This window comes from Somniosus microcephalus, chromosome 1, assembly GCF_052327205.1.
Source record: "Somniosus microcephalus isolate GS21.2 chromosome 1, FLI_Smic_1.0, whole genome shotgun sequence".
Taxonomy (NCBI): Eukaryota; Metazoa; Chordata; class Chondrichthyes; order Squaliformes; family Somniosidae; genus Somniosus; species Somniosus microcephalus.
In genome coordinates this window covers 35706053-35718212 of record NC_140987.1, presented here as the reverse complement: position 1 = coordinate 35718212, position 12160 = coordinate 35706053, and the positions used below count along the sequence as shown (strand labels likewise).

Sequence of the window (12160 nt, the reverse complement as noted above, 5' to 3'; positions counted from 1 at the left end):
TTCGCCACAATTTCAAAACGCGAGTATCAATTTAGCTGGCTGGATTTATTTATTTATTGCGCCTCGGGTCTGTCGGAGTGACTCAGGCAGACTGCACCACCTGGGTGTAGCATTTGCCCTTCTTATGGGGCGTTGGCTGCTCTGAGGGCAGTTTCAGTGGCAAACAGATGTGAACTTTGTACGACAGCAAAATACTGCGGATGCTGGAAATCCGAAATAACAACAGAAAATGCTGGAAAAACTCAGCAGGCCAGGCAGCATCTGCGGAGAGAGAAACAGAGTCAATGTTTCAGGTCGAAACCCTTCGTCAGGACAGATGAAGGGTTTCGACCTGAAACGCTGACTCTATTTCTCTCTCCACGGATGTTGCCTGGCCTGCTGAGTTTTTCCAGCATTTTCAGATGTGAACTTTGCCTTGATGACATTTGCACATCGCATCGCACCATTAATGCCTTTGCGGCTGACCTTTTGCTAGAATGCATTTGACATTATTCCAGCATAATCATAACACCACTGGCCCTGAACACGTTAAGCTACATTACATTCTATTATCACCACAGGACTCCACAGCGATAATGGCTGCATGCCTAAATAGTACAGTGTTCCAATGGCACCACCGCGAGCGAAAAAAACGTCATCGCTAGCGGAAGGTGAGAATCTGATTTGGGCCAAGCGCACATGCAGAGCAGTTTGCGGGAAGCACAAAAAAAATCACTGTTTATTCACAGCGGCTTTTTAAATGGTAAATATAAGAAAATAAAGCTCTCTGGCTGCGCAGAAAAAAAAATAAGCGGGGCACGTTGAAGAGCTGAGACCACTTCAACTGGTGGACATGTAGCAATCACTAGTTTAGAGCCTTGTCCGTGGAGAGGTTTCAGTTTGGCGAGGCTGAATAGGCTGGGTAAGAATTACCGAGCAGCAGCATTGAAGGGATCTGGGAGTGTGAGTGCCACTTGATGATGCCGCTGCTGCTGCAGGCGTTTCCTGGCTGGGCGCCAGTCGGCGGACTGTTTCAAGAGCAGCAAGAAGTTGTCTGCCTTATTAGTGCGAGGACAGGTGGGAGAGGCCAGAGCGCACAGAGGCCAGGGCGTCGAAGGAGCTCGCTGGAACCAAAAAAAAAAGATGATTCTGAAGAACAGTGTGGGCTTGGTAACGGGCGCGTCTCAAGGACTCGGGAAGGCAGTCGCTGAAGCCTTGTTAAAGAAAGAAGCCAAGGTAACACAATGGCATCTCGTGCTGAACCGGTGGACTGGGGGCGGGGGGGTGCTCTTGCTTTCCTTGCAGCGAGCCAGAAGGATCTGACAAATTTCTGTTTGCCGAGCGCAGGGGTTAAGTAAATATTATTTGCATTTCTGTCTGCAGCTTAGCCTTCAGCTGGAGATGGGAGTAACCCAGGCTGTGCAGCACAAATATTATGCATTCCGTTGTTTCGATTTGAACAGTGGCTGTGTTGAACAGAGCTTTTCTTCAATGTTGAAAGTGGAGGGGAAGGCATTTTTAATTCATTATCCACCGACCTGTTCCTGGCCCCATCCCGTCTATTCCGGACTCTCTTGGTCCATTCCACACTCTTAGGCTCCTGGGTTCCCAATCCTTGTCTGCAGGCAAGGGGGGAATTTTCCCAGCCCTGGGGAGGCGGGTATGGAGGCGGGACTGCTGGGAAAATGGCAGAAACTGGGACCAGGTACCGACCCTGCTCCCAATCTGCCTCTGTGCCATCTTCCCGGGAGGCGGGTCCCTGAGTCGCGCAGGGACCCGTCTCCTCGAGGCAGGAAGAGGATTACAGCCAATTAACTGCCTGCTAACAGGCAGTTTTGAGGCTTATCCCCTTTTTATGCCTGCAATTGCAGGCTTCCCGACAGCTGCGAACCTCGCCAGGGTCAACGAGGCGAGCAGTGGGTCTGCGGGGATGAGAGAGATCAAAATGTCAGCTGTAGAGGTGAGTGATGGGTGCAAGTGTGGACAGGTAAGTATGAGCGGTGAGTGTAAAGTGTTGGAAAAAGTTTCCTTACCTTTGCTTCTTTCTGCACGCTTTAACCCTTGGGGATCCAGAGGTGTCTCATCTCAACGGCGGAGATTGCAGAATGGCTGCTGCATTCTCAGATGCAGCAGCCATCTGCTTTCTGCTGAGGAGAGAGGTCTTGGTGAGCCTGTGTGCAAGGGCTCACCTTAGAACAGAGATTGTCAGTAGCTTCTCAAAGCTGTCAAATGCTAACATCATCTGTCACCGGCTTTCCCTTAATTGGCCGGTAAGCCCGCCAAGGCCAATCAAGGGAAAATAGCGTGGGTTGATCAGACGTCGCTGGGGGGCGGGACTGAAACCCGGAAACCAGAAGTCCCACCTCCAGTACTTCTCCATTGAGAAAACCAGCCCTTGGTAGCAGCACAGACAATGGCCAGCTTCAAAACTATAGTATCACACTCTGTCGGGGGAGCATCATGACTAGTAGCTGTCTTCTACGTGGGGGAGGGGAAGAGGGGATGTCACCTGATGTGTGAGTATCAATGGCCATGCCAGTTCATAATTTTCCTGGTAGACACTGGGAGAAAGATTGTTATTATAAGTGATAAACATACTTGTCTACCTAAATTCAGCCCGGCTGGAGTAGCATGCATTCTCAAAGCCAATAGATGGTATTGTGACACCATTTCTGTTAAGTATGTGTATTGTATTGAACAATTAACACAAAGACTTAAACGTATAACTCAAACAGGTCTTTACTGGTTGGAGGTAGGGACTATACGTAGGTCTTTACTTCATGCCCACAGGCGGGAACTGAGGGGAGATCAGTACCCACAGTACTATTTATACCCCTATGGCCAGGAGTGGTACTGCGTATCACTACGCCCAACAAGTAGTGCAGTCCTGTCCATAGGTTCAAAGTAGCACACATATTACATACACAACATTCCTCCCTTCCTAGCTTTACAGTCATCTCCCCATTTAACATAACGTAATAACATATATACATATATAACTTCAGGTTTACATAACAGAATAACATAGATAACGTCATGTCAAAACAGATCACAGATTCAGTCTCTGCGGAAAACAGTTCACAGATTCAATCTCTGTGGTGGAGTCGGTTCACGTTGCTGGAGTGACTCATTCAATAGTCCTTCCATGGATTTAACAGTTTGAACTTCCGAACTGAATTGGCTCCGTTCGGAGGGACCACGTGTGTGATCTGGTGGAGGTAATAATGGTTCAGATGGGTCATCTTCTGTTTCGACTTTTCCTTTTCTGCTTCTTGGAGACTCTCTGGGCTCCACTGTCAGCTGCCAGCTGCATGCGCAGTTCCTCCTTCTCTCCCTCCTTTTTCCGTAGTAGAGCCACCTTCTCCCGATGTTCCGTAGACTTTCGGTGCTCCTCCATGATTTCTGTATGGTGGGAGTCGAAGTTACAAGTTGGGCAGGACAGGACATAGTAATATTCGGTGTCGTCCTGATCTAGGCCAGCGAGAGGGTCTTCTATTTCCTCCATACCCAGCTGGGCGTTAGCCAGCTTTTGTTCCAAGTCCAGACATCTTTCCTGAAGAGACTTCTTCATGCGTACCTCTTCATCCAGCTTTTTCTGGGCTTTCAGCAAGTCGTTTACTAATGACCTCATTTGAGATTTTACTACTTCAACTTCTTTTGGAGATTGATTGATCGGACTATTCAATCCCTCTACCGGAGCAGCTGTTTCAGCGGTCTGTTGTTCTACGTTGACGTGAGTCAGCGTACTTTTGGCATCCAAGGGCTGCTCTGTTGCAGTCATCTCAGTCTGTGTTGCCACCTCAGCTCTTCCAATAACCTTTGAGAGCTCCGAACCCCTTTCGTTTGAATATTGAAGTTCGTGTTCAAGTTTTTCCCATTTCAGAGTCCTGTCCTTCAGCATATGCAGGAGTTGGCTGACCGTTAACTCCTCTGACATCAGACGTTTTGTGTGCTCCTGCTCCATTTTCTCCATCAGCTGCTTCTGTTGTCTTTCCAGATTCTCCAACTCTATATCAAAGAACTCTTTCGTTGCATTCAACTCTTGCTCACAACGGCGAAGCATTTGTTCTAATTGCTGTTGTAGTTTGAAATGGAGTTGAGTTCGAGCCCGGTGTCCCTCAGAAATGGGCACATCAGTAGACTTGCCAGACTCAGAATCCACAGTTAAACTATGTTGTTGTTGCTCAGTGGAATTCTGTGCTGAAACTTTGTCTTTTGCACCTGAGTTGGGCTTACCATCATCCGTTCCAGAGTCTGGGCCGACTATCTTCACCGAGTTCTCACTCGTTATTGTTTGTAGGAAATGCCAGTCCATATTCATTTTCCTAATCCACTCCCGTCCTAGTAGTGGAGAACCTCCTTCAGATATCACATATAAGTCCATTATTTGACTGTCTTCGCCCTTGTGGACCACTGCAACCTCTATTTTCCCGATGGGGTACACTCTTTGCCCCGTGTATGTTTTCAATATAATCCCCGTATCCTGTAGGGGAATATGTTGGAATAACTTTCCGTAATCTTTCTTATTTATGACCGTCAATGCCGATCCAGTGTCCAATTCCAGTTTTACTTGGACTCCTTCTATCTGAAGAGTGACCCAAATTGTCTGGAGGTCTGCACCCTTACCAGCGTTGAGTACTCTTAAGCTAGCCAGTTCATTACAGCTTAAGCTAGCCAGTTCATTACTGCTAGCGTCTGAATCGGACTCCTGTTCGGTCACCTTGTGTACCTTTGCGTATTTTCCTTGCGGTGACTTCTTGTTGCTGGTCTTCTTCCATGACCTGCATACTCTAGCTATATGTCCAAGCCTACCACAAGTTCTACATTCTTGGTTTTTAAACCAACACTGGTTCTGATCATGCGTTGTCTTTCCACAACGATAACATTTGCCAGAACTCACACCCAATTTGTGTGCACTGAGCTCCGGTGACCGTAGCTGCATTACTGCCGTGCCTCTCGCTGCGGCTTTGTGTGCTGCTGCCATAGTGACCGCCTTCTCAAGCGTCAGCTCATTCTCCTTGAGCAGTCGCTTTTGTGTATCCTGTTTAAATAAACCACACACAAATTTGTCTCGTAGTGCATCTGTCAGTCCCGTTCCAAACTGGCAATATTTCGCTAATTTACGCAATTCCAGCAAATATTCAGCATTGCTTTCATGCTGTAGCTGCCTTCTGTCGTAAAATTTAAATCGTTCCGCTAGCATCAGCGGCGTGGGGTTTAGATGATCTTTCAGGACAGTAACAATCTCATCGAACGTCTTATCCGCCGGTTGATCTGGTGATAACAGGTGTTTCAATTGCCCGTATGTCTTCGCACCCATTAAATTTAATAATGTTAGAGCTTTATCTTGGTCATGAATTTTATTGGCCTTACAATAATTTTTTACTCTTTCAACATATATGGCCCAATCTTCGAGGTCACTATCAAAGGTGCTAATATTCCCGTGTTTAGGCATTGTAGATTTGCAATTTCTCAGATTTTATTTTGTTTACTTGTTATCAAAGATGGCGGCTTCCCGCTCTTGCCGTCGTCCTCCGCCCACAAAATGGCGGTTTTCCCGCGCTTGGCGGTCTTCACCCGTCCCCCGACGCCGTCTCCCTTCAGCCCCCGAGTGCGGCCCTTATCTTCGCCGCGATCGATAGCCCGCGCTGTGCCTCGCACTTGAAGCGGCTCCCGGCCTCTGGCTCACCCGCTCGCGCGGCTCTTGCTCGCTCCCTCCCGGGCTCTGGCTTACCCGCTCGCGCGTTTCACCGCGGCTCTTATCAGGGATTGCGATCGCCCTTATCTTCTCCAACTTCCCCAGCCCTGTCTTTGCAGCCAACACTGCACGGCTTACCCCACCACCTAGGTTGAACAAGGAAACTGCAGAAAGACTTCTGTCAGTCGCTGGAAGCTGTCAGGATGTTTGCTGCACTCCAGTGCTCAGTCGCTGATGGAGGCTTCAGAGTCCTAAAGCCTGTCGCTTCTAGTGGGGTGGTGATGTTTGAAACCTCTCTTCAACTGCCGCAGGGTAAGAACCTGCCTCGTCGCCAGTGTTAAGTATGTGTATTGTATTGAACAATTAACACAAAGACTTAAACGTATAACTCAAACAGGTCTTTACTGGTTGGAGGTAGGGACTATACGTAGGTCTTTACTTCATGCCCACAGGCGGGAACTGAGGGGAGATCAGTACCCACAGTACTATTTATACCCCTATGGCCAGGAGTGGTACTGCGTATCACTACGCCCAACAAGTAGTGCAGTCCTGTCCATAGGTTCAAAGTAGCACACATATTACATACACAACAATTTCTCTTCATGTTCCCTGATGGAACCTAAACCTAACAGTGAGACAGGCGTGGAGGTTATGTTGTGATCAGCTGTGATCAAGACTTCAGGTGCCAAATACTGTCAGAAAATAGTTCCACAGGCAGAAGAGGTGGTGGAGGGGCGGGGAAGGGTTAGGGGAGGGGCGGGGAAGGGTTAGGGGAGGGGAGGGGAAGGTCTAGTGGAAATCTGGAATACTCTGCCCCAAAAAGCTGGGTGTCAATTGGAGCTTTCAAGACTGAGATCGATAGATTTTTGCTAGGTAAGGGTATCAAGGGATTATGGAGCAAAGGCGGGTAAATGGGGTTGAGGTGCAGATCAGCCCTGATCTGATTGAATGGCAGAACAGTCTTGAGGGGTTGAATGACCTACTCCTGTTCCTAATGTTCCTCTTGCGTCTTTTTTTATTTGGTCCTGGGGTGTGGGGGTCGCTGGCTAGGCCACCATCCCTAATTGCCCTAGGGCAGGTGGTGGTGAGCCGCCTTCTTGAACCACTGCAGTCCGTGCGGTGAAGGTACTCCCGCAGTGCTGTTATACTTCTTTGTAGCAATTTGTGACAAGTGAGTGGCTTGCTAGGCCATTTCAATGGGCAGTTGAGAGTCAACCACATTGATGTGGGCCTGGAGTCACCTATAGGCCAGACCGGGTAAGGACAGCAGATTCCCTTCCCTAAAGGACATTAGTGAATCAGATGGGTTTTTATGACAAGCTGGTAGTTTCATGGTCACCATTACTGAGACTAGCTTTTTAATTCCAGATTTGTTTAATTAACTGAATTTAAATTTCCCATCTGCCTATGGCGGGATTTGACCTCACATCTCTGGATCATTAGTCTAGGTCTCTGGGTTACTAGTCCAGTAGCATAACCACTATGATACTGTAACCCCCCCAATTCTTGTGTTCTTGGAATAAGTATCGAGACCTGGAGTAAACATCATCTACTCCTGTGATGCTGCTCTCCAGTTATAATATATTCCAGGGCTCACTGGCTATTCACATCCCGCTCACATGGTGGATGGACTCTGGTATCAAGTAAGCTGTCCTTATCCTGTCAGTTGCAGTGGTCTAAATGGAAAGTAAATTCAACAACCGTAGGAAATCACAAGATAAATACAGACAAGAAATATTATTAAATTGTCATGAGTGTTCATCTTAACCCAATCTCTGTCAATGTCAGGTAGTTATGGAAGTTGTTTAATATTAATGGACTCCAGTGACTTGAAGTTCGTGCCTTGGAATATTAGTGGATGAACCTTTGTACCAAATTCCTTTGTCTATTATTTATGGAAGTGCTAAGCCATTTAAATAAATAGTTAACACCCTCGGTAAGTGGCAGACAGAAGTACATTGCACAAATGGGGTGTTAAACAATCAAATATATATATAATTCAAACGGGCGGAATTTAAAGGCACAGGAAATTAGAAGGCTTATATGTGTTTAGGTCAGATAGCTGGAGAAAAGCATCCATGAGCTGGTTCCCTGCGTTTGCACGGTGAACATAAGAACATAAGAACATAAGAAATAGGAGCAGGAGTAGGCCATACGGCCCCTCGGGCCTGCTCCGCCATTCAATAGGATCATGGCTGATCTGAATCTAGATTCACGTCCACTTCCCTGCCCTCTCCCCATAACCCCTAATTCCCTTATCTGCAAGGAAAATGTCTATCTCCATTTTAAATTTATTTAATGTTGCACCTTCCACAGCTCTCTGGGGTAGCAAATTCCACAGATTTACTACCCTCTGAGTGAAGAAGTTTCTTCTCATTTCAGTTTTGAAAGGGCAGCCCCTTATTCTAAGATTATGCCCCCTAGTTCTAGTCTCACCCATCAGTGGAAACATCCTCACCGCATCCACCCGATCAAGCCCCCTCACAATCTTATATGTTTCGATAAGATCGCCTCTCATTCTTCTGAACTCCAATGAGTAGAGTCCCAAACTACTCAACCTTTCCTCATACGTCAACCCCCTCATCTCCGGAATCAACCGAGTGAACCTTCCCTGAACCACCTCGAGAGCAAGTATATCTTTTCTTAAATATGGAAACCAAAACTGCACGCAGTATTCCAGGTGTGGCCTCACCAATACCCTGTATAACTGCAGCAAGACTTCCCTGTTTTTATACTCCATCCCCCTTGCAATAAAAGCCAAGATTCCATTGGCCTTCCTGATCACCTGCTGCACCTGCATACTAACTTTTTTTGTTTCATGCACCAGGACCCCCAGATCCCTTTGTACTGTAGCACTTTGCAGTTTCTCTCCATTTAGATAATAACTTGCTCTTTGATTTTTTCTGCCAAAGTGCATAACCTCACACTTTCCAACATTATATTGCATCTGCCAAATCTCTGCCCACTCACTTAGCCTGTCTATGTCCTTTTGCAGGTTTTTTATGTCCTCCTCACTCACTGCTTTCCCTCCCATCTTTGTATCGTCGGCAAACTTGGAGTACGTTGCACTCGGTCCCTTCCTCCAAATCGTTAATATAGATTGTAAAGAGTTGGGGTCCCAGCACTGACCCCTGCAGAACACCACTAGTTATTGATTGCCAGCCCAAGAATGAACCATTTATCCCAACTCTTTGTTTTCTGTTAGATAGCCAATCTTCCACCCATGCCAGTATATTACCCCCAATCCCGTGATTTTTTATCTTGATCAGTAATCTTTTGTGTGGAACCTTGTCCAATGCCTTTTGGAAGTCCAAATACACTACATCCACTGGTTCCCCTTTATCCACCCTGTATGTTACATCCTCAAAGAATTCGAGCAAATTTGTCAAACATGACTTCCCCTTCGTAAAACCATGCTGACTCTGTCCTATTAAATTATGTTTATCCAAATGCTCTGTTACTGTTTCCTTAATAATGGACTCCAACATTTTGCCAACCACAGATGTTAGGCTAACTGGTCTATCGTTTCCAGATTTTTGTCTACTTCCCTTCTTAAATAAGGGTGTTACATTAGCAGTTTTCCAATCTGCCGGGACCTTTCCTGAGTCCAGGGAGTTCTGGAAAATGATCACCAATGCATCCACAATCCCTACCACCACTTCTCTCAAGACCCTAGGATGTAGGCCATCAGGTCCGGGGGATTTATCCGCCTTAAATCCCATTATTTTACTGAGTACCATCTCCTTAGTGATTTTAATCGTGTTTAGCTCCTCCCTCCCCCCCCCCCCCCATTGCCCCCTGTTTGTCCAGTGTTGGAATATTTTTAGTGTCCTCTACTGTAAAGACTGATACAAAATATTTGTTCAGCGTCTTTGCCATCTCCATGTTCCCCACCACTAGTTTCAAGGTCCCATCCTCTAAGGGACCAACGTTCACTTTAGCCACCCTTTTTCTTTTTATATAGCTGTAGAAACTCTTGCTATCTGTTTTTATATTTTTTGCTAGTTTACTTTCATAATCTAGCTTCCCTTTCTTAATTAATCTTTTAGTTATTGTTTGCTGGCTTTTAAATGCTTCCCAATCTTCTATCCTCCCACTAGATCTGGCTACTTTATATGCCCTTGTTTTCAGTCGGATACTATCCTTTATTACTTTACTAAGCCATGGATGGCTGTCTTTTCTCTTACTCCCCTTTTTCCTCAGTGGAATATATTTACCTTGAAAGATGTGAATTATCTCATTGAATGTAGACCACTGCTCTTGTACCGTCTTACACTTTAATCTGTTTTCCCAGTCCACTTTAGTCAATTCTACTCTCATACCTTCATAGTCTCCTTTATTTAAGCTTAGTACGCTGGTTTGAGATCCAACTCTCTCACCCTCAAACTGAATTTGGAATTCAACCATATTATGGTCACTCATTCCAAGGGGATCCTTTACTAGGACATTTTTTATTAATTCTGTCTCATTACACAGGACCAGATCTAATATTGCCTGCCCCCTGGTTGGTTCAGTTACATACTGCTCAAGGAACCCGTCCCTAATACACTCTATGAACTCTTCCTCAATGCTGCCATGCCCAATTTGATTAGTCCAGTCAATTTGAAATTTAAAATCCCCCATGATTATAGCTGTTCCCTTATTACAAGCCCCAAATATTTCTTGATTTATACTCCGACCAACAGAGTTGCAACTGTTAGGAGGCCTATAGACTACGCCCACTAGTGACTTTTCCCCTTATTATTCCTTATCTCCACCCAAACTGTTTCACTATCCTGATCCTTTGACCCAATATCATTTCTGACTATTGCAGTGATTCCATCCTTGATTAACATAGCAACCCCACCTCCCTTTCCTTCCTGTCTGTCCTTCCTAATTGTCAAATACCCTTGTATGTTTAGTTCCCAGTCATGATCATCTTGCAGCCATGTTTCCGTAATGGCCACCAGATCATACCCATGTGTAATTATTTGCACCATCAACTCGTCAATTTTGTTACGAATGCTGCGTGCATTCAGATAAAGAACTTTCAAATATGTTTTCTGACAATTTATTCCTGCTTCTACCCCTTTTACTGCTTTACCTTTATCATTATATACATTCTGTCCCTTCCTGACACGCTCTGGTTTTTAATTCCCCCACTGCTACCTTGCTCTGCTGCCTTCTCCGCTGTCATTTTTTTTTTTCGCTCTCTTAAACCGCCCCCCCCAATAATTAGTTTAAAGCCCTCTCTACAGCCCTAGTTATTCGATCCGCCAGGATTCTAGTCCCAGCACTGGCCAAGTGAAGTCCGTCCCAACGGAACAGCTCTCTCCTGTCCCAGTACTGATGCCAGTGTCCCAGGAAGCAAAACCCATTTCTCCCACACCAGTCTTTGACCCTAGCCAAATTTGCATGTGGCTCAGGTAGTAATCCAGGGATTAGTACCCTTGTGGTTCTGCTTTTTAATTTGGCCCCTAGCTGCTCAAACTCCCTCAGCAGAACCTCCTTCCTTGTCCTATCTATGTCGTTGGCACCAACATGGACCACGACAACTGGATCCTCCCCCTCCCACTCCAAGTTTCTCTCCAGCCCAGAGGAAATGTCCTTAACCCTGGCACTGGGCAGGCAACACAGCCTTCGGGACTCTCGCTCTCGGCTGCAAAGAACTCTATCTATCCCCCTAACAATACTATCCCCTACCACTACAACATTTCTTTTAACTCCCCCTACTTTAATGGCCCCCCGCTCCACGGTGCTGTGGCCAGGTTGCTCATCCTCCCCGCAGTCCCTGCTCCCATCCTCACAGGGAGTAAGAGCCTCAAACCTGTTGGACAAGAGCAAGGGCTGCGGCTCCTCCAACACTACCTCCTGCTGCCTCACTTCTAGTCACACCATCCTGACCCTGGCCACGGACTACATCTGAATTAATTAATCTAATTGGTGTGACTACCTCCTGATACACAGAGTCCAGGTAACTCTCCCCCTCCCTGATGTGTCTCAGTGTTTGAAGCTCGGACTCCAGCTCTTCAACACGGAGCCGGAATTCCTCGAGCAGCCAACACTTACTGCAAATGTGATCACCGTGAGCATCAATGGTGTCCACCAGCTCCCACATATTGCAGCAGCAACACATCACCTGATCTCCCATTCTATGTAATTAATTAAATTTATTAATATTATTTTTAAATACCCTCTGCCCCGATTCTAGATGATGAATATCGCACCTTAGAAACTATAAACCACAGAGTTTAAGCTTAAAAAAGAGAGAAATACTTACCAACCAATCACTTACCCGCTTTCTGGTGACGTCACACTTGGATTACTTTTTACCTCTCTCCTTCCCTCCGAGTTCCGAGTTCGGAGACTGGTAGGCCTTACCTGGTCTCTGGGGCCTTTTATAGCCCCGCTCTGCCGCTCGAGTTTCCCACCGACGCTGTGAGGCCTTACCTAGTCTCTGGGGCCTTTATAGCCCCGCTCTGCCGCTCGAGATTCCCGCCGACG

General features: G+C 46.4%; 1 protein-coding gene across 1 annotated transcript in view; it reads left to right on the top strand.

Annotated features, from left to right (window-relative positions):
• The first annotated feature begins 1015 nt into the window (after window positions 1-1015).
• The window catches only part of LOC147124027 (15-hydroxyprostaglandin dehydrogenase [NAD(+)]-like), a 164771-nt gene continuing 153626 nt past the window's right edge, over window positions 1016-12160 (top strand). Inside the window, exon 1 of the mRNA XM_085977731.1 lies at window positions 1016-1215. Within this exon, the coding sequence (XP_085833857.1) occupies window positions 1123-1215 (93 nt within the window). The 5' untranslated portion in view covers window positions 1016-1122. The remainder of the gene's footprint in view (window positions 1216-12160) is intronic.